This window comes from Diabrotica virgifera, chromosome 7 (genome assembly GCF_917563875.1).
Source record: "Diabrotica virgifera virgifera chromosome 7, PGI_DIABVI_V3a".
NCBI classification, from domain to species: Eukaryota; Metazoa; Arthropoda; class Insecta; order Coleoptera; family Chrysomelidae; genus Diabrotica; species Diabrotica virgifera.
The window spans coordinates 231,599,347-231,623,579 of NC_065449.1; the positions used below are offsets into that span (position 1 = coordinate 231,599,347).

Sequence of the window (24,233 nt, forward strand, 5' to 3'; positions counted from 1 at the left end):
TGGTGAGATATTAGACCGCTTCTATAATTTACCTATGGTATCAGGATAAATCGTTTTTCCCAATTATAGCGCCATCTATCCACAGTTCGAAAAAACGTCTTGAATAAAAGTTACCTATTTTTACGTAACGAATCCAAATTTGCAAGAAAAACGGGGGGTTTCCATTTAAGATTTTAAAGTTACCCCCCACCCAACCTCCAGGGGGTATAGTGGGGATTGGTGTTTGGTGTCATTGGATAGATTTTTGAAAATGATTGAACACGTATTTTTCAGTTTTTCGATCCGATGTTTAGTTCGCGAAATATTCGACCGTTCCACTACTTTTGGGACACTCTATATATTCTGCCGTGCATCATTAGGCTAATAATTAGCTAAAAAGTTATTGTTGTGTAGTCTTCGCATGTCCTGCCAGTTTTTTGGTATAGTTACGAAGGTCGACTTTAACCAGTTTTGGGGTATTTCTCCAGTTACGTATATTTTGTTGAATACAGTTGTTATCCATGAAGCAAAGATAGGAAATAAAATTGGTAATATCAAAAATAATTGAAGCATTGGAAATCTGGATTCATAGACGGACGCTGAAGCTAGCACTCAGGAAGATTAACAATGATAGAGAACTGCTAAAGACTGTTTAACACCGGAAAATGTCTTATCTCGAACATAAAGTGAGGCGAAATCGATATAAAATACTACAACTGATCAAGGCAAAATAGAGGGCCGTATAATTGTAGGAAGAAAACAAGTTTCAAAATAGACTCAGATATCAAATGCAGGACAATTATTTAATGTTGCAAAATATCGAGAATGGACAATGAACCAGAAAGTAGAAAAGAAGCTAGAGATTTGGGAGAGAAAAATATTGAGAACAGTTTTTGGTGGTATAAAGGAGGATAACGGGGAATGGCGCAGAACAAACCAGGAGCTAATGGAGATGTATAAGAAACCTAAAATAACTCAGAAAATCAAGGCACAGAGAGTTAGATGGTTGGGCCATGTTTTACGAATGCCACAAGAAAGAAACGTCCTAAGAGTTTTAACAGCAGGAGAACAAGGGAAGAAAAGAAGAGGGAGACCACGAAGGAAGTGGTTTGATGCCGTCCGGACTGACCTAGAAGAAATGGGTACAAGAGACTGGAGAGGACAAGTACAGGACCGCAAAAAGTGGAAGAAATTAGTCAAGACTATCGAAGCCAAGGGCCTCTAAGGCCTGTTATATATATATATATATATATATATATATATATATATAAATCAAATAGATGAAATAGAGAATGTGGAAAAATCCCCTTACGAACAATTCACACATCCACCATTTCGGGCTGGGAAATGGTGGATGTGTGAATATTCGTAAGGGGATTTTTCCACATTCTCTATTTCATCTATTTGATTTCGTACGAGTGGTCGTTAAACCAATAACCTTGGATCTTTGGTTCACTGAGTGTGTTTCAAAGATCTACATCTTATGTTTTTAAATATATATATATATATATATATATATATATATATATATATATATATATATATATATATATATATATATATATATATAAAGATCGAGAAGCCTTCGCAATGGTGATCGCCAACGTCGTATAATTCTGATATGGCACGTGAAGAAGAAGAATATCAAAATAAGTTTAGATATTGAAGAGCCGAATGCTCGTATTAGGGAAGCAATTCTCACATCATACCAGGAGAACTGCCCAATCAAAACCACGACGACTAATACAGAAACAAGAAACATCTTGGTGGAGCAGAAAACTGGAAAAACTAAGAAAAGAAGGAGGCTATCCAATAAACCCAAAGAATTGGAGAACTGGGAAACATTCAGGAAAACTCGTACTGAATACCAGATATACCTGCCAGTACAATAATCCACAAGATTCTTTCCAAAATATTAATAGGAATATACAGGGTGAGTCAAGAGGAACTGTACATACTCCTACCTCGTATAGAGGCTCATATGGGGAATAACAAATGACCATTAAAAAGTGTCTGCTCCCATTGTTTAATAATATACAGGGTGAGTTTCGCATTTTGACAGAAATTTGTATTCGTCATAATTTTAGAACGGTCAGATCGATGTGTCTCTTATTTTGGCCAATCGTTACACTATTACTACCTAATCAACTAATTTATTCAAACTAGAAAAAAATCAGGTCCGGCTTTAAAAAAATTAGTTCGTTTGGGTCTTAGAACAAATTTCACCCTGTATACGCTTTTTGAAAACTCTAATATGAATTTTACAAATTAGACAAATAGGCAATTAAAATGGCATATTTATTTTTTCCGCACACGATTACTTAATTTTTTATAAAAAAATAAAATTTCACTATGAATTAAAAGTTTGGTAAAGTGAACCATAGATTTAAAAAAAATAACTTTTATTACAAAAATTAATTTTTTTTGCACAAATAAGTAATTTATGTTACCATCCAATCAACTGATTTATTCAAACTAGAGAAAAATCAGGTCCGGATTTAAAAAATTAGTTCGTTTTGGTCTTAGAAAAAATTTCACCCTGTATACGCTTTTTGAAAACTCTAATATAAATTTTACAAATAAGACAAATAGGCAATTAAAATGGCATATTTATTTTTTTCCCCACACGATTACTTAATTTTTTATTAAAAAATCAAATTTGTTAAAATCGGATTTTTAACCTAAAAATGAAAAAAAAATTAACTCACGGTTTAACTCGCTACAACTCTGTTCCATTTTAATATTTTTTTTTCTGAAATTTTTACAGCACATACCTCTTACCATTGTGAAGACTATGAAAATTGTTGTAGACTTTCAGTCTTCTTCTTGTAAAAGCTGCAAACTTGTAAATCGCAAAAATTAGGTGGAAAAATTTCTTTATCAATTTGATCACGTCTGTGTTAAATTATAGAGTCCAAAAGAAGTGTTATGGGAAGTTTTAGATATAGACGTGTTATAAAAAAAAAATGGTAAAACTTTTAATTTTAAGAAAAACGTTGTTTTTGTAAATTAATTTTTGTAAAAAAAAATTATTTTTTTAAATCTATGCAAAAACTTTGCCAAACTTTTTATGCGTAGTCAAATTTGATTTTTTAATAAAGAATAAGTAATCGTGTGGGGAAAAAATAAATAAGCCATTTTAATTGCCTATTTGTCTTATTTGTAAAATTCATATTAGAGTTTTCAAAAAACGTATACAAGGTGAAATTTTTTCTAAGACCCAAACAAACTAACTTTTTAAATCCGGGCCTGATTTTTTTCTAGTTTGAATAAATCAGTTGATTGGGTGATAACATAAATTAAATATTTGTTCAAAAAAAATTCATTTTTGTAATAAAAGTTATTTTTTTTAAATCTATGGTTCACTTTACCAAACTTTTAATTATTCATAGTCAAATTTGATTTTTTTTTATAAAAAATTAAGTCATCGTGTGGGGAAAAAATAAATATGCCATTTTAATTGCCTATTTCTCTAATTTGTAAAAATCATATTAGAGTTTTCAAAAAGTGTATACAGGGTGAAATTTTTTCTAAGACCAAAACGAACTTATTTTTTAAATCCGGGCCTGATTTTTTTCTTGTTTGAATAAATCAGTTGATTGGTGGTAACATAAATTAAATATTTGTTCAAAAAAATTAATTTTGGTAATAAAAGTTAATTTTGTTAAATCTATGGTTCACTTTACCAAACTTTTAATTCATAATCAAATTTGATTTTTTTATAAAAAATTAAGCAATCGTGTGCGGAAAAAAATAAATATGTTATTTTAATTGCCTATTTGTCTAATTTGTAAAATTCATATTAGAGTTTTAAAAAGCTTATACAGGGTGAAATTTTTTCTAAGACCCAAACGAACTAATTTTTTTTAAAGCCGGACCTGATTTTTTTCTAGTTTGAATAAATCAGTTGATTAGGTGGCAATAGTGTAACGATTGACCAAAATAAGAGACACATCGATCTGACCGTTCAAAAATTATGACGAATACAAATTTCTGTCAAAATGCGAAACTCGCCCTGTATATTATTAAACAATGGGAGCAGACACTTTTTAATGGTCATTTGTTATTCCCCATAGGGGCCTCTATACGAGGTAGGAGTATGTACAGTTCCTCATGACTCACCCTGTATCAAAACAAAACTCCGAGAAGTTGAAAAACCATTGGGCGACTTAAAATATGTTAAGGTGACTGTTAAGAAGGTATCGCAGATTAAACAGACACTTTGCCTATTAAGTAAAATACGGAAGAAGAAAGAAATAACATAACAAGTAGCAAAAAAACCATAGCAGAATTGAAAAAAAAACTAAACATTTTCTCCATTCTGTTTGCTGTTTGTTGCCTTGTCGGTTTCTCATCCTGAAACTCAAACTAAGGTGTGCCACTAATCGTAACCAAAATAACTTATTATAACCACAGAATATATAATATTAAGATAAGATTTACTTTTCATATTGCTAGGAAGTGATGGTATTATTACATATAAATATAAATCAGATATCAGTAACTACAGCAACAGTGATAAATGATAAAAAACCATTTAGATAAAACGAAAAACAGAAGGAAAATAATTAGTACAATCTTTCACGGTTTTTGCTGTAACTTTTAAAGAACCACTTGGATTGACATGAAATTTGGCATACGCATAGCTAACATGTCAAAGAAAAAAAGTGATATAGTGTCGATGTGTGCTTTTGCCCTAGGGGTGAGTTTCACCCCATCTCGGGGGTGAAAAAATATATGTCTAAGATAAGTCCCGAAATGGATAAACTGACTAATTTTAAGCAACTTTTGTTCTATAGAGTTTTTTCACCAAATCAATACTTTTCGAGTTATTTGCAAGTGAATATGTTCATTTTTCAACAAAATAACCACGTTTTTAGACGGTTTTTCGCAAATAACTCAACATGTAGGCATTTTGTCGAAAAAAATATCCTTACCAAAACTATAGCCTATAAAAAAGTGAAAAAAACGGTGTATACATTAGGTCTCTATACCTAGCAAAAGCAGAGTTATGTAGCTAATGAAAAATAGGCTCATATTCGAAAAAGTCCAAATAGAATAATTCAATGTGAAATATCCAAATAATAAGGCATTCTTGGGGAAAACACATTACAACTTTTTTAAAATGTTTTAAAAAAGCTTTATTTATGTTTTAATAAAAAAAAATTCTAGCATCAAATGTAACCAAGTTACGCTTAAAATGAAGTTGGTCCCTTTTGTTTTGGCAAAAAAAATCAGGAAGATCACCCCCCAATTAGCAACTTAAATGAAATTAATCGTTACCGCTTCACAAGTTACTTTACTTATGTTATGTTACTTATGTTAAAAAAATGCTTTTTTTTTCAAAATAACTTAAAAATTGTTAAAGATACCAAAAATCTTAACAATAAAAAAAGTCGGCTTTACTTTTCTGAACATTTTATATTTTTTGTTTTTCTGTAAGACAAAAATTGGTTAAGATTCGGCGTTTCTAAATTTGCATACACTCGTAATAAGTGACTCGTTCAAGCCCTTTTAACTACAGCTCTTTCAAAAAATAAGGACTTTGAACCGATGAAACTTACAGATCATATGATCAATACATACGCGAGTAAAAAACTTGTGAAGTGGTAACAATTAAGTTCATTTGAAATGCTAATTAGGGGGTGATTTTCCCGATTTCTTATCAAAAAAAATGACCAACTTTATTTTGAGAGTAACTTGTTTACTTTTGATGTTAAATTTTTTTTTAAAAAACAATAATAAGTATTTTTTAAACACTTTAAAAAATTTAAAATAAGTTTTGCCCAAAAAAGTGCTTCGCTTTTTGGTTATGGCACGTTAAAATATTCGATTTGGAATTTGACGAATATGAACCTATTTTTCATTAGCTATAACTCTACTTCTACTAGGTATAGTGACCTAATATATACACCATGTTTTTTACTTTTTTACGTGCTATATTTTTGATAAGAATTATTTTTCGACCAAATACTTACTTTTTGAGTTATTTGCGAAAAACCGTCTGAAAACGTGGTTATTTTGTAAAAAAATTAACAATTAACATATTCACTCGCAAATAACTCTAAAAGTATTAACTTGGTGAGAAAACTTTATAGAACAAAAGTTGCTTGGAATTAGTTATTTTATCCATTTCCGGACTTATTTGGAACATATATTTTTCACCCCCAAAAGGGGGTGAAAGTCACCCCTAGGGCAAAAGCACACATCGGCACAATATCATTTTTTTTTCTTTGACTTGTTAGCTATGTGTATGCCAAATTTCATGTCAATCCAAGCGGTTCTTTAAAATTTAGAGGTTTTGCAATATTTTACCTTTAAAGAATGTACTAGTTGTAAAAAATCAGGTTGAAATATTGATATGGCCCAGACGTCAGAACCTCTAAAAATCATTCGAACAAGCTGAATTTTTTCGAGAATGTCAATTTTGGGACGAGAATATTTGTGCAATTGAAAATAATTTTAAAAAAATTTTAAACTTTTTATTTGGAGTATAAGGTCAAATATACCGATTTATAGGTAAATCTAAGAGATTTCTTAGGTCGGAAACAAATTCTCACTTATCATCATCAATGGTGCTACAGCCCTATGAAAGAGCCTCGACCTTCCCAAGTCTATTACGCCAGTCAGTCCTATCAATTGCCAACCGTTGCCAGTTTGCTGCGCCTATTTTTCTCCTATCCTCATCTACACCATCCTTCCAAGTTTAGGCCTACCCCTATTTCTACTTCCCACAGGTTATGACATAAGGATTCTTCTAGGAGGGTTGTTATGCTGTGATCTTGCTAGATCACCTGCCCATCTTAGTCCTCCTATTCTTATAAGAGATACTACGTCTTTACCACCAAATATATGTTTATATCTGTGGTATACCCCTCGTAGTTGTACCTCCTCCTCCACATACCATTTTCACAGATGCCACCGAATATTGCTCTCAGGATCCTTCGTTCAAATATAAGCAGAAGGTTTTCATCTGCCTTGGAAATGGTCCATGTCTCCGATCCATAATATGTCAACACTGTTTGTATAAGGGTTTTGTATATGGTTATTTTTGTTTTTTGGCTTAAGTTTCTGCTTCTCATATGTCTACTCAGTCCAAAATAACATTTGTTCGCTAGGATTATCCTTCGCTTGATTTCTTCCGTCATGACGTTCTCCTTGGTGATCAGGGAGCCTAAGTATGTGAATTTGTCCACCACTTCAAAGGTAGAGTTATCAACAGTGAATTGGTGACCGATGTTTATGGCTCTATTGCTGGGTATTGATGCCATCATCTTAATTTTCTCCTCGTTTACTTTCAGGCCCATATTTTTTGAGGCATTTGATAAGGTGGTATACATTTCTTCTAGTTTGCGTGTTGTGCGGGCAACTAGGTCCACGTCATCTGCATATTATGCCAAAATTTGGGATGATTTATTAAAAATATTTCCTCTGTTGTCTATTCGGGCATCTCTGACCACATTTTCCAGAGCTATGTTGAAGAGGAGACACGCCAGCGCATCTTCCTGCCGAAGCTTAACATTCGTTTCAAACGCCTGTGATTGTTCGCCCTGTATTTCGACTTTGCAAACAACTTTACGCATTACAGCCTTAACCAATCTTATCGGTTTATCAGGGATGTGGAATTGATCCATGGCTTCATACAATTTATTTCTTAGGACACTATCATAGGCCTATTTAAAATCTACGAAAAGATGGTATGTGTCGATATTGAATTTATTGGTTTTTTCCAGTATTTGCCTTAGCACAAAGATCTGGTCTGTTGTTGATACTAACCAGGCCTAAAGCCACTTTGATATTCTTCAAGAAGCTCCTCTGAACGTGCACTTAGGCGACCATATAAGATACTCGAAAATATTTTGTAAGCTGTATTAAGGAGGGTTATTCCCCTATAGTTTCTACATTCCAATTGATCACCCTTTTTGTGTAGCGGGCAAACGATTCCAACACACCACTCTTCCGGGATTTGTTCCTCATTCCAGCCTCTCAGTATTATTTTATATATTTGATTAGTCAGAGTAGCACCTCCATATTTAATAAGTTCCGCTTAATTCTCACTTATACCTTTGCCCTATCCTTCTATAATTTGCAAGGAAAAGGACGATAAATGCATAGACATGGGGATCTACAATATGCATCCCACAACACGTCAATTTATCTAGGTAAAGATCAACGGTTCCTAGTACTCAATACGTGAGTAAAAACGAAGGTAGGTAAAGGCAGTTAAGATTTAATTACGATTCAGAGACCTCTACTATCTGTTTATGTACATTTCAACCTCTTGGTTTCTTCACAACAGCCTGTAGTGTGCTCTCAATATACCTATTTATAACTTTCAATTCCTACCATATAGTCTCTTGGTGCAGGCGTGTCTTGGAATTTCAAGGGAGACCTCCGAAAACAGGTAACAATGCGCTCCGCGAGTACTGCCAGCGGGTTACAATTCTCGGACATCTTGGATTCTAAAGCACCCTATGTAACGCACAGCTGAATGTGGCTGAATTTTTATGTTTGTGCATCACAGTGTTGCCATGCTGTTTTCTATATATTTCTTTCATAATTTCAATCAATGTTAAATGTACCTGGAAGAATAATAGAATAATAACATTTACTTCTTCGTCATTATACTAGGTATGTATTTGTATGTATACAAATGAGGTGTCAAATTAAAGCTTATAATCCAAGGATAGTACTAAAGGTAAGAAATTAGACCTAGGTTGTCTGTCCGTCTGACCGCGAATATAACTCCTCCGTTACTATACCTAGAGGTAGAATGACAAATGAGGTGTCAAATGAAAGCTTATAATACAAGGATCGTACTAAAGGTGAGAAATTTGACATAAGCTGTCTGTCCGTCTGTCCGTCCGACCGCGAGTATAACTCATCCGTCACTATACCAGGTAGAATGACAAATGAGGTGTCAACTGAAAGTTTATAATCCAAGGATAGTAGTAAAGGTAAGAAATTAGACCTAGGTTGTCTGTCCGTCTGTCTGTCCGCGAATATAACTCCTCCGTCACTATACCAGGTCGGACGGACAGGCGGACAGACAGCCTATGTCAAACTTCTCATCTTTAGTACCATCCTTGGATTATAAGCTTTTATTTGACACCCCATTTGTCATTCTATCTGGTACAGTGACGAAGGAATCATATACGCGGTCGGACAGACAGACAGCCTAGGTTAAATTTCTCACCTTTAGTACCATCCTTGGATAAGCTTTCATTTGACACCTCATTTGTCATTCTACCTGGTATAATGACGGAGGAGTTGAGTTTGCAAACAGACAGACAAGACGGACTGACGGACAGACGGACGTGGACAATTCCGTTCACGTTCACATTTTTTCAAAATTGGTGAAAACAACAACATAATAAACTTTACTTAATTGGTGTTTCAAAACTACTTACTTTTAACACATTAGGTACACAACATTACAAGGTTTCTAGCAAGTTAAACGTCACAATGATTTAAAATAATCAAGTAAAAACCTATATATACATAACATATTAGAACATACCTAAAATACACAAAAATGATACATTTCACACACAAATATAATATCACAAAAAATTGTAACGTGATAGTATGACAAAATAGAGGATACGGCAACGGTGTTACATGTGACGGTCGGACCGGGTCGGATTCATTGCCAATATCTACACAGATTAGGGTGCTTTAATTACCAAGATGTCCCAATTCTCGCAGGGGCCTTATTCTTCGAATAAAATGTTTATAACTACTTCTCTTAAATTGCACAAGTAAGTGTTTCAAAACTACACAAGTGTTTCAAAACTTCAGCTAAAAATTCCACCCAACGCCGTCTTCGTAGAAGAATTTTCTTTGACGTGAGATCACTTGTAATGTGATAGTTTAAATTCAGCGTTTTTTAGGCATACGTCAAATGCCTCATATTTACTGCCAAAACTCAAAATCGAAATTTCATGTTATAGCCCAGTCGGGATAGCATTTGACCTTGCATTTGGAGCTGCCCCAAATGCCCCAATATTAGTATAAATTTAAAATCTCGACTGAATTCCACCGTTGCGTTAGCCGCCATCTTGATTTTAAACGAGAACCGTTTTTGCTCAATATCTCCGCCATTTTAAATTTTTTGACAAAAAGTGTACAAACTGAAATTGTTGAAAATGCGATTTTCTATAATTTAATTTATTATAATTTTTTTCGTGCGGTCGATATTTTCCGAGTTATGAGGGGAAAATAGTGACAGTTGTAGCATAATTATTGAATTATTAAATTATCTCGTTTATTATTAGTTTTACAACAAATCTATACCTATACAAAAATGAAGAGAATTAAATTTTGTACAATTTTAATGCCGTTCATTTTTTTGATAAAATCAATATTTAAGGTAGTACGTATGTGGTAAATGTGCGAGCGTAAGACTTGATTGATTTTGTAGCAATTGTTTTTGTTCAATATCTCCGCCATTTTCAACTTTTCGACAAACTTTTCGAGAGAACCAGTGGCGGGTCTACAAGGGGGGAAATGGGAAAATTCCCCCCAACAGGGTCCAAAATTAAAAAAAAAATGTTGAAACATCACGATATTTTAGCTGACATAAAACTTAAAATATCGACAGACAAATTCAACCAATAAAACCCGCTAGTTAATAAAATTAAGTGAACTTAATGCATATAATGTCTTTTTATGTCTTTTATATACTTAGTTTGGTTGATGTTTCATTGGAAGTTTCAAAAATTGTATAAAATATAATTCTCTTTATTTTTGTTTATGTACAGTTATGTCGTAAAGTTAATAATAAATGAAACAATTCAATAATTATGATTCCCCTCCGCTTCCATTATTGTCCCCCTTAACTCGGAGAATATTGATCGTATAAAAAAATTGTGCCAAAGAAATTGTAGGAAATTGAATTTCCAACAATTTTCTTTCCCACTATTTATGTCGAAAAGTTGAAAATGGCGGAGATATTAAGCAACAACAGTTCTCATTTAAAATCAATATGGCGGCTAATGCAACCGCGGAATTCAGTCGAGATTTTAAATTTACACTACTATTGATCTCTCCTAAAGAATAGAATTATAAAATTGGGGGCAGCTCGCAAACAAAATTCAATTCAATAATTATGCTCCCCCACCACTTTGTACTATTTTCCCATGTAACTCGGAAAATATCAACCGCATGAAAAAAATTGTTAAAAAGAAATTGTAGGAAATTATATTTTCAACAATTTTAGTTGAAAATGGCGTAGATATTGAACAAAAACATTTGCTATAAAATCAATCCGGTCTTACGCTCGCGCCATTAACGCATACGTACTACCTTAAATATTAATTTTAGCAAAAAAATGAAAGAAATCAAAATTGTGTAGAATTTAATTCTCTTCATTTTTGTATAGGTACATATTTGTTGTAAAACTAACAATAAACGAGATAATTCAATAATACAATAATTATGCTCCAACTGTCACTATTTTCCCCTCATAACTCGGAAAATATCGACCGCACGAAAAAAATTATAATAAATGAAATTATAGAAAATCGCATTTCCAACAATTTTAGTTTCTGCATTTTTTGTCAAAAAATTGAAAATGGCGGAGATATTGAGCAAAAACGGTTCTCGTTTAAAATCAAGATGGCGGCTAACGCAACGGTGGAATTCAGTCGAGATTTTAAATTTGGACTAATATTAACCCTCCCTAAAGATTAGAAAAATAAAATTTGGGGCAGCTCCTTATGCAAGGTTAGGCCTGGTATTCGTCTAACCCGACTGGACTATTAGAGGTTTTAAAGATTAGGATCTACCAATGAAAATTCCACAGCCAAGGATTAAGGCAGGGGATGGGTACGTAGTTTCGACTCCAATGCTATTTAAATGGGATTTATTTTTTCAAATCCTGAGAAAACTAATAAGTATTTTTGAAAAATATAAACGCAGAATGAAAAATTACATTCTTACCGAGGGCCGAAAGTCCCTGAAAACTGTAATGTTTATTTTAATAAGTTACAGGGGTGAAAAACTAAGAGAAAATGTAGTGTGATTTTTAATTTCAAATATCTCGTTTAAAAGAAACTTTTTATTTATTCTAAGAGACTTTCGGTCCTCGATAATAATTTAGTCTCTCATTCTGCGTTTAAATTTTTTTTAAATATTTATTAGTTTTCTCAGGATTTGAAAAAAATGGACACCATGTCCGTGGTGATATTTTCCAAATCGAACAGTCGCTATCGCTGTCATACAATGCACTGAGTCAAATAGAATATGATGAAAAGACAGTGACAATTTTAAATATTTGACATGGCATAGGGAATATTTTGAGTTGTTGATTAAATAATATTGATAGTGTATTTGATAAATAATTGATTTAAGACGTGAACTTAATAAAAAGTTATTTATTGTTTATTATTTATGGACGATCCAAGCAGAGAATTGACCAGGATATATTCTGTGATCCCAGTATTTTGTTGTTAAAGAAGTTCAAAATTGTAAGCGTTCCATAGTAACAATATATTAATAAAAAATCACTTTAACACTTTCCCTCTTTTTTCGATTGAGTATTAGTTTTTGTTGTACAGTATATAAATTATTACAATCACTGAATACATAATTAGTGAAAAAATTATCATATTTATTAACTGAATTAATAATTTGCAATTATTATACAAGTAACAGTTATCCGAGAACATTCAAAAGCCATCTCTGTAAAGTTAATGACGACATTGTCAAGTAGTAATGTTTACATATCCATACTAGTGAGAATTTTACTACAAGTAATTTGTCGTGTAAAGACAGAAAAAGTAGGGATAGCTGTTGCGAATTATGTACCGATGGCCTTAATGGAATTGATGAATTTTATTGCTGTCATGAGAATCGCAACAAAATGCAAAAATCGCAATCGTAATTTTCATTTATTAGACTTCATATTCTGGCAAAATTCAAAAATTTCACACGAAAGCTGCGCTCTTCACCTTTAAAACACATTTTGATTTTTGGCGATAGGACATTTTGATCAAAAGATATCGAATTTTTACCGTCGAGTTGATACACACTTTATTTAAAAAATCGATTTGGAGCGCTAAACTGACATCTAAAATCGCCGGTCACTCAAGCGTTGTTTTTGAAAGAACAGTTCACTCAAGACAAAAAGTGCTAAAAAACATTTTTGTTCAAAATTATTTTAGCTACATATTTTCTTTGAAACATTTTTGTCTGCGCCGTACAGATTCTTGGCAAATCGATGTTTTCCGTTTCCGAGGGGGAATTTTAGGGGAAAGTCCGGAGGTAGGAGTGGCAAATTTTTTTGCATCTTTTTCGGGTTGCAAAATTGACATTCTCAGTAAAATTCAGCTTGTTCGTATCGTTTTTAGAGATCAGATCTTTGATGACTAGACATTTTAGTTTCAGATAATTAAATAAATCTCAGTGCAGAATATCAAACTACCATAATTTTTACGTTTATATATTCTAAGATGATCTACAAGTAAATTGATAATAAACAAATGCCTTAGCTAATGTTTTAGGGCGTATTTAAGGGGTTACATAGGTCTTGCGGGTAAAAAAAGTGACTTCTTTAAAAAAAATATATCTCAAAAACTAAAAATTAATTTTATTTATAATTGGAACATGTAAACATAGTACTTAAGGTACTCTCAAAAAAATTTTCAGTCAAAAATATTCATTTTTGTAGAGTTGACAGCAATTTTTCAACAACAGCCCTTTTTTTGCGGTGGGCAGCATAACTAAGTCCAGTCTCATCTGAAATCAAAAAGTTTCTTGTATAATATACCTCTGGCTAGTAAATGACCGAAAGAATTTTTATTAGGTGAAGTTGTTTTTGTTTTATAAAAAAAAACTACTTTAAAAATGGTCATTTTTGAAAAAATGAGGTCGAAAATGTGTTTAAACTTATGTAAAATCTTCAAATTTCATTTTTTTAAATTCCTTCGTTCATTCACTAGCCAGAGGTACAAGCTACAAGAAACTTTTTGATTTCAGATGAGACTGGACTTAGTTATGCTGCCCACAGCAAAAAAGGGCTGTTGTCGAAAAATTGCAGTCAACTCTAGAAAAATGAATATTTTTGGCTAAAATTTTTTTTGAGAGTACATTAAGTTCTATACTTTTACATGTTACAGTCATAAATAAAAATAATTTTTAGTTTTCGAGATATAATTTTTTTAAAAAGTCACTTTTTTTACCCGCAATACCTGTGTAACCCCTTAAGTTAGAATAATTTGAAAGCATTTTACTTACCGTTTTAAGCTTCCTTGTTAGCAGAGAAATGAAAAACGAGATTCCTAAGATAATGCAGGCAGTAGCAAGCCCAGCATCTACCAAATCCACAGTAACGGCAGTTCGTTTTGCATCATATTGAGTGGGAAATCTCTCATCTCTCCCAAACTCAAAAAACCCCATTGTAACAAATTACACCCAACCACTGAGACAACAAGCAGACACTGGATTATAATCTAATAGATAAAATAATAATTTATTCATAATGCCAGAATTTGTGCGCTGTTGCCAATTGTGATAACTAGACAGTGATATTCGTGATTTTTTGAATTAAACTGAATACCTACTATTTATCAGTTTTTAGTTTTCATTTAAAAAGCAATTTTATGTTTTATTTTGGTTCATCCTAAAATGGCAAATCTAGGATTAATTACATCGTTTTTTGTATATCATATTTTTTATCGTTTTAATGTCATCTTGGTATACAATATAATTTTTATAGATGCAATTCCTCTTTATTAGTTCTTGCAGGCACATTTCTATAGCATAAATATCTCCTTGGAAGAAAGTAGAGCGATTACTACTCTCATTCGTTCCTTCCTGGGAAGAGTCTAACTCATCCACCATATTCTCCAGATTTTGCCCCTTGCGACTTCTTTTTTAGAACCTAAAAAAGCACCCGCGGAGTAAAAAATTTGAGTCAAATGAGGTCAACGCCGTCACGGAAGCTTATTTTGCAGACATCGAGAAAATCGCTGGGTCAAGTGTATCGAGGTAAAACGTGACTATGTTGAGAAGTAAATCACTACTTCCAAAATTTTCGTTTTTCTTAAGTTACAAGTAACTTTAGAGCTATTCCAGGTCAAATCAACACACTTTGAATTAATTTTTTTCCTGACCTAATTGTATTTTGTTAAAATTTAGAGTGTTCATAGTGGATGGTTAGGTGAAGAAAAATACAAAATTTTAAATTTTTATCTCAAGCCGTTTCCGAAATATGGTTATGTTAAGTTTTCCAAAAAGGTCCAAAACACCGCGACAAAACTTGTATTGGAATGGTTGTAGAAGCTGACCTGATTGAGCTAGAATGCTGGGAGAGGTGTTATTTTGCAGCATTTATAAAGATCTTTACAGTGATATAATATACAGCATGATGCTACGATAAACAAGTTCTTCTCAAGCCAAAAAGAATATATTTTGATTAAGTTTTTCCAAAAAGTACATAATTTAAAATTTTCATAATATTCCTACAAATACATAGTACTGTTGTTAATAACATATAAAAATTTTATCATAGGATGGTGATGAGTAAAGCTCGGATTTATAGGCAACAAAAATTGAAGAAAAAGGCGCCTATACAGGGTGTCCCAGACTAATTTAGCCACGCTATATCTCTTAAACGAATAGAGATTTTCGAATGGGACAAAAAGTGATATATTCTACTTGTAATCCACTTTAATATGGCGTACAAAAAAATCATCCCTTAGTTACAACCCCTAACTTTAATTTTTTTAATAGCACCCTGTATATTTTTTTATAGTTTTGGATGTGGTCTTTTACTGTCTATTCAACACACTTTTTGAAAATAAAATCGGTTCGTAAATAACCAAGAAACTATCAGTTTATTTTTGTTAATTGTGTGTCCCAGACTAATTTATCCAGGCTATATTTCTTAAACGAATAGAGATTTTCGAATGGGACAAAAACTGATCTATTCCATTTGTAATACACTTTCATATGGCGTAGAAAAAATTCATCCCCTAAATATTCATCCCTAACTTATAGGATGCTATTAAAAAAATAAAGTTAGGGGTTGTAACTAAGGGATGAATATTTAGGGGATAATATTTTTTTTACGCCATATTAAAGTGTATTATAAATGTAATAGATCAGTTTTTGTCCCATTCGAAAATCTCTATTCGTTTAAGAAATATAGCCTGGATAATTTAGTCTGGGACACATAATTACCAAAACTAAACTGATATTTTCTTGGTTATTTACGAACCGATTTTATTTTCAAGAAATGTGTTGAATAGACGATAGAAGACCACATCCAAAACTATAAAAAAATATACAGGGTGCTATTAAAAAAATTAAAGTTAGGGGTTGTATACTAAGGGATGAATATTTAGGGGATAATTTTTTCTACGCCATATTAAAGTGTATGAAAAGTAGAATACACTACTTTTTGTCCCATTCGAAAATCTCTATTTGTTTAAGAGATATAGCGTGGCTAAATTAGTCTGGGACACCAAGGGTGTCCAAAATTTTTTTTAATTAAATTAATTGTTAAATTAATAATTCAAATTTTTTTTGGACACCCTGTATTAATAATGATTTTAATGTTGATAGTACTGTATAGAGAATTGTAAAACCTTTCAAATGAGCTAGCACACGACTCTCATTTAAAAAATAGTCGACTACGTCATCACGCCCAGATGAATGATGTCACTAGTACGATATACATATATGTCAAAAAATCATAATTAAAAAATCGAATAACTTTTGTATTTTACATTTTTTTCTAATTCGGTAAATAAAGCAGTTTACAAGGGGGTCAAAATATAGTGAATAACCCTGTACACTCATTGGGGCCGACCGACCGGCTCTGTCCCATCATACAGCTGACCGACTATAATAACTTTTATTTATATTCAATTTAGAGTGTGTGTACTGATTTTCAGCCTTAGTAAATGATTTAATTACCTTCGTAGGAAAGCAACTTTGATACCCTCCCAGTAACCGCTGTTCTACGTTTCGCTTGACCGACCGCAGTATGTTTCTCTACACTCTACACAATCACAGTAATCAACTATGAAAATTTAGCTTTAGTAAATTAAAAGAGCATGGCATGCTGGTATGCTCTTGAAACTAAAGAAAAACCTTCCCCATCCTTTTTATCAAATCCTAAAAAGCTATATTTCCAACCGACATTTCCTAGTCAAGCAGGATAATGAATACACAAGCCTAAGACCAATAAAAGCCGGAGTACCACAAGGAAGTGTCTTGGGACCGATATTGTACTTGCTCTACACTGCTGACCTACCCACAAGTAACAGAACAACGTGTGCAACTTTTGCTGATGACACTGCTGTACTAGCCTCTCACCATGATCTAAATGCAGCATCCAGAACCCTTCAGAAAGACCTTAATAATATACACAGATGGCTTAAAAAATGGAAGATAAAGGCGAATGAGAGTAAATCCATCCATGTAACATTCACCATGAAAAGACAAACATGTCCATCTGTAACACTAAATGAAACGCAACTCCCACAAACCGATACTGTGAAGTACCTAGGAATCCATCTTGATAGGAGATTAACTTGGCAAAAGCACATTTTTACAAAAAGAAAACAACCAGGAATAAAATTCCGAGAAGTGTACTGGATCATCGGTCGTAAATCTCAACTATCTCTTGAACACAAACTGCTGATATATCAAACTATATTAAAACCAGTGTGGACCTATGGTATTCAACTTTGTGGGACAGCCAGTCAAACTAACCTAGAAATACTGCAGAGATTCCAGAACAAAGTCCTTAGAACAATGCTGAATGCCCCTTGGTACGTGCCAAACTATGTGATAGAGCATGATCTCAATGTGCCATCCATAAAAACAGTAATAACAGAATATTACAAAAAATATTCTAAGATACTAGAATCTCATCAAATGAGTTAGCCAGCAACCTCACTGATGACCACAATGATGTACGACGCCTGAAGAGATTCAAAGTAGTGGACCTAGCAAGAAGATTCGAATAATCTGTGATAACTAAACTTATTTTAATTTAATTTATGTAAAGAGGGTGATCACTGGATCTCCCTCTACGTGTCAAAATTTTCAATTTTTGTCAAATAATTTACCTATTGTTCTTAGTTAAGGACAGATTGTAAATATTACAACATTAAAAAAAAAAGTAAATTCAAAGAGATTTTTCAGCGCTGCCTCTCCGTCTACTAAGAGGTATTCTAATTGATCCACTTACTTCCGCTACTTATTCTTAGATTATATTTGGGCTCCACTTTCTTCGCTCTAATTTCAAAGTATTTTGTTTTATTTTAATTTATGCATAGTCCAAACTTTTTCAATAATGTTTATTTTTTTAAATATTCTTTTTAGTTTTGATTTTGATCTCGCAATCGATGCTATATCGTGTGCAAAAGCGATAACTTATTGTCCTCTCTAGTATATATTTTACCACCTGTCTACACAGAGGCGTAGCTACCGCCGTATCAATTATACGGGGCCCCCGACATTCAGGGGACCCAGCGCGGCATGCCGGAACAAAATTCCATTTAAAAAATTGAACAAATTGAAAAAATTTAAAATATTGAAAAAATTTAAAATATTCTACAGCTATGTTACTATTACAACGCTTTGAAGAGTGTATAGTGTATATTGTTTGAAATGGATACTTTATCTATATATAAACTATATTTATGTACAGGTATCTATCTATTTTCTGCCTCTCGCCTTTCTATAACTACAGAGCTTTTTTGTTTTCAAGCTACTTTTTATTGTCTATTCACCGTTGGTTGTATGTGACACATTGTATAATGCCAAATTGCAATATTTGTAATCGCTTTACCTTTGAATACTTGAAATATTGAAACACTGTGTATTGTTTGCGTATATTTTCGTGTAATCTGTTCTTTCTCTATAAATTGTATTTAGGTATATCTAAGGATTTGCCGGTCGCTCGCCGTTAAAGTATAGAGCTTCTTTGTTTACGTTCATTTTCTATGTCCATTTACCCTTGGCTTGAAAAAACTGAATCTGTTTTAAAACAATGAGTTTCAATAATTCAAATATATTTTTCGACTTTGGTTTATATAGATTTTATTAGGTTTATTATTATTATCTATATTTGGGTTTAATATGCAGAACTTATTAGTTTCTAAGGTTGTATTATGCAATTTGCAATTTATTTAAATTTTGCAATATACATTAATAATTGGAAATACTTTAACTGTAGATTCCTGGGCTCAAAATATTAATATTTAACCCAAAAACAAAAAACGAAAACTGGTACGTTTATTCCAGAGATGAATCGATTTCATCAATTGCAAATTTCTAGTACCGATCATATGCGTCCGTTTTGGGTACGTCAACGGATATTTTATCGCATTATTTTTTGTGTTTTTAATTTTGAAGCATTTTTGACACTAGATTATTAAATTATGAGGTATTCTAGTACTAAAAGTTACTCTTGCTTTAGGTCGGTAAAATATAGTTTTCATTTTGAAAATTTTTTCCAATTTTGTTCAAATTCAAAAAACGAAACATTTTCAAATCGATTTTTCTAGAAGACGGTGTATCCTACCGACTTAAAGTAAGAATAACTTTTAGTACCTACTAGAATACCACACGATTTAATAATCCAGTGTTAAAAATGCTTAAAATCAAAGACAAAAAAGTTATGCAATAAAATAACCTTTGCCCTACCCAAAGAAGACGCATATGATCGGTACAATAAATTCACAATTTATGAAATCGATTTATCTTTGGAAGATAAATAGACGTACCAGTTTTTGTTTTTCTAAATAGAAGTGTTTTAGAGGTATTTAACAAAAACTGATTAAAAGTCACCATCTTCAAAGAACTCTAGCTCCCTTAGGAAGCATTTTAGGAGTAGGTGATTTCGGTTATTCCTTAATATTTTGAGCCCAGGAATCTACAGTTAAAATATTTTCCATTATTAATGAAACTGTATTGTTTTGTTTTATTCCTGTGTTGTTTTGTTTTATTTCATTATCTTTTATTTTGTAATAATATTGACGATTTTTGTAATTTCAGTAAACTGTATTTGTTATTGTTTTTTTCCTAATCTTTGTAAGCTTTGTCCATAAAATTGTAAATCTTTCAGTGACAAGAAAGCATATTTCTATTCTATTCTATATAAGCGTTTTTGCTTCTTTTGTTGAACATTTTTTTAGCACTTTGCCATATCAGCGGTGGAAAAGGGCCCCGCGACAAACTTTGATATGGGCCCCTGTGGGGCTAGCTACGCCACTGTGTCTACACCACTTTATTGATAGCTTCTAGGATAAGGTTAAATAAGACAGTGGATCTCTTTGTCTTTAATCCCTTCCTTGTCGTAGAAGACTCTGATAAAGTTCCTTCTATTGATAACATAAAAATCATTAGTTACTTATTCTTTTCATTTTTTATTTATTATATTCTGCTTGTCCTGTACTTACAAGAGAACAGATAACACAAGAAAAATAATTTCTAGGCCAACACCAACAGAGTTCTTGTAATACGTCTGTTCTTGATTTTATTCATTAAATTCTTAAAATTCTACATATGTTTATGAAATAATTAAACGTGGCAACATCGAGAACTTTTCAGACCATATTAATGTTAAACCCAAGTCCCAACTTAAATGTTACGTTACCCATCAGTCATCACACTTCCTTTTAATCTTCCTGTGATAAAAAAACCACGATTTAATTTTGTAAAATTTTATTTGACAAGATATAATTTTTATAACCACAACAAAATAGGTAAAAATGGAATGTATATTATTTATTGTCACAAAATGGAATCATCTTAGTCAATATCTACAACCACAGAGAAAAACCTTATCCAAAAAATATAGGACAACAGAACTAATATCAGATAGTTTAAAATATATGTAACATATAAATATACAACTAATTCAGTATTAACTATAATAAATTTGGTACATTGAGCTATTTTTTACTTAACCTAAGGAATATACAAAGAATTATAGTGTGTATCACAATAACAACAAATACATCACACGATAGCTGGCAAGTTCAATGTAAAACTAGAGATAAAATATTCGTCTAAGAGCTAGTGAACCCTCCGACTAACGGTCGTCCTGTAAGGCTAGAAATTTTTCTGGTGATAATTCATAGCACACCAAGGCTAAAAACCATGACCTGGCAGGCCTCAGCGGTGCACGTGTATCTACCAGGTGAATCGAAAAGTGCAAATTTAGGGGGTAAAATAAACTTTCTCCTGTAAGGTTTAAATTTAAGTATGTGTTTGAGTAAGTCATTTAGAAGAAATGTGTACAATGACAGGCGATTCTGAAGAGCATAAGACCTTGCCAGGCGAGGGGAAAGATTAGGGGTGTTTCCTAAAATTATTCTTTTTGCATCGAACAATTTTTTTTTAGGTTTTTTGATACATTCCAAACAGAAAACGTCTTTAGTGATTTTTCTCTTAAGTTAATAGTTTTTGTTATATAAGCGATTGAAAATTTTGAAAATTGCGAAATCGGCCATTTTTAACCCTAAATCGGACATTTATCTAAAAATTTCAATGTTGCCAAGGTACGTAGATATTCTTTAAACAATGATTGATGAAATCCCGAAGAGTTATTTGCAATAAAATATCGAAAACCCCTTTGCTTTTTTAATTGCTAATCAAGCGGGTGCGTCACTGTAGTATAAGTGAGGACGTTTGAGTTTGCATAAATTCATTATCTCGAGAATGGGCAAATTTCAAGAGAAATCCTCAGATAGGTCGATTTTTATTTTTGAATTAGGACTTTTTGGCATATATATAATACTAGTGACGTCATCCATCTGGGCGTCATGACGTAATCGATGATTTTTTTAAATAAGAGTAGGGGTTGCGTGATAGCTCATTTGAAAGGTTATTTAATTCTCTATTCAGTAATATAAACATTAACATAATTATTTATACAGGGTGTACAAAAAAAATTTTTCTTCTATTTGTCAAATTTAATCAAAGTTAATTTAATAAAAAAAATTTTTTTGTACACCCTGTATAAATAATTATGTTAATGTTTATATTATTGAATAGAGAATTAAATAACCTTTCAAATGAGCTATCACACAACCCCTACTCTTATTTAAAAAAATCATCGATTACGTCATCACGCTCAGATGGATGACGTCACTAGTATTACATATGCCAAAAAGTCCTAATTTAAAAATAAAAATCGACCTGTCTGAGGATTTCTCTCGAAATTTGCCCATTCTCGAGATAATGAATTTATGCCAACTCAAACGTCCTCACTTATACCACAGTGTCGCGCCCGCTTGATTAGCAATTAAAAAACAAAGGCGTTTCCGATATTGTATTAAAAAAAAACTGTTTGGGATTTCATCAATCAATGTTTAAAGAATATCTACCTACCTTGGCAACTTTGAAATTTTTAGATAAATGTCCGATCTAGGGTTAAAAATGGCCGATTTCGCAATTTTCAATCGCTTATATAACAAAAACTATTAACTTAAGAGAAAAATCACTAAAGACCTTTTCTGTTTGGAATTATTCAAAAAACCTAAAAAAAATTTGTTCGATGCAAAAAGAATAATTTTAGGAAAAACCCCTAATCTTTCCCCTCGCCTGGCAAGGTCTTATGCTCTTCAGAATCGCCTGTCATTGAACACATTTCTTCTAAATGACTTACTCAAACACATACTTAAATTTAAACCTTACAAGAGAAAGTTTATTTTACCCCCTAAATTTGCACTTTTCGATTCACCTGGTAGATACACGTGCACCGCTGAGGCCTGCCAGGTCATGGTTTTTAGCCTTGATGTGCTATGAATTATCACTAGAAAAATTTCTAGCCTTACAGGACGACCGTTAGTCGGAGGGTTGACTAGCTCTTAGACTATATATAATAGGATTCTTCAAAAACTTTTAAATATAGGGGTTGGAGGGAGGTAGGGGAGGAAAGTATGCTAAATTTCTAGTTACTCGAGCGTTATGGGGACCTATTAGGTTGTGAAGATTAGGTCCTAAAACCAAAACAAGTTAAGTAAAGTTTTCCATTTAAGTGGGGACTTTCCATTTTTAAATTTAATTTTCCATTTCCAACAATCGTTTTTCCGATTATAGCGCCATCTATCCATAATTCGAAAAAATGTCTCGAATAAAATTTACTTATTTTTACGTAAGGAATCCAAATCTGCAATAAAAAAATGGGTGATCCTATTTAAGATCTTAAAGTAACCCCCCACCCCACCTCCGTGGGGAGTCGTGTTTGGTGTCATTCGATAGATTTTTCAAAAATATTAAATACGTGTATTTTGCAGTTTTTCGATCTGGTGTTCATTTCGCGAAATATCGCGGGGTTCCTTTTTAAATTTTGGTAAATTTTGGAGAGGGGTGGGAAGTAAATTTTAAATTTACCCCCCCCCCTCTCCGTGGCAATACCAATCTCGCAAGTTCTTTAACCATGAAGTCCTTCATCCTGGACTGCGTTTGCCTGCTATTTTCACTCGCATAATATTTTGTAGCAACCTATATTTGGGACCTCTCAGCACATGTTCGAAATACTCCAGCTTTCTCTTATTGATGCTTTTTATAATCTCATTAGTCTTGCTGAGACGTTCTAGTATTGTGGAGTTTCGAATCTTCACCCAAGAAACTTTTAAAATTCTTCTATAGCACCACGTTTAGAAAGCCTCAAGGTGATGTAGATCAATTTTATGTTTGGTATCATTCGATAGATTTTTGAAAAATATTGAAAACGTATTTTTTTAGTTATTTAATCTGAAAGTTATTTCTCGAAATATTCGCTTTTTTCTTGTAAAAATTTGGGGCTCGCCCATTTCCTTATGCCTCATTGTTTTATTTACAGTCGCAAGAAATAGATCAGTGCTACTTTTCCCAAACCATTGGCGTAGGTTTTTAAGCCAAGAAGTTGCACTTAACTTACCTTAATCTGACGATTTTGAGTTTTTCTAAGGATATATTTTTTTTCGGACCCCCTTTAACGAATTCCCCTGTATTAAGTCCAATATATGGTAGGGGTACATTTACAGGGTAAAAGTAACAGGGTTCTGACGCACTCGAGTAATTGCAAGAATCCCCACTTGGGCCCCCTTCCATAATATAATAAAAAAACTTGCTTTGTTCAATTGTTTTACGGCCCCGCCTAGATGTTTTTATTTTATCTGGCCCTCATCTTAAAAAGTTTGCGCTTGTCTAAAGTTTGAACAACTCTTAACCTAAAGAAAAACGAAAAAGTTTTTGTCAGAAACGACATAAAAAGTTCAAAGTTTTGTTCATATAAATTTGTA

At 32.6% G+C, this 24,233-nt stretch overlaps 1 protein-coding gene across 1 annotated transcript in view; it reads right to left on the reverse strand.

Moving 5' to 3' along the window:
* The window catches only part of LOC114327262 (dual oxidase maturation factor 1), a 30,275-nt gene extending 15,841 nt beyond the window's left edge, over positions 1-14,434 (reverse strand). The window contains exon 1 of the mRNA XM_028275806.2: positions 14,218-14,434. Coding sequence (XP_028131607.1) covers positions 14,218-14,379 — 162 coding nt within the window. The 5' untranslated portion in view covers positions 14,380-14,434. The remainder of the gene's footprint in view (positions 1-14,217) is intronic.
* Positions 14,435-24,233: the final 9,799 nt, after the last annotated feature.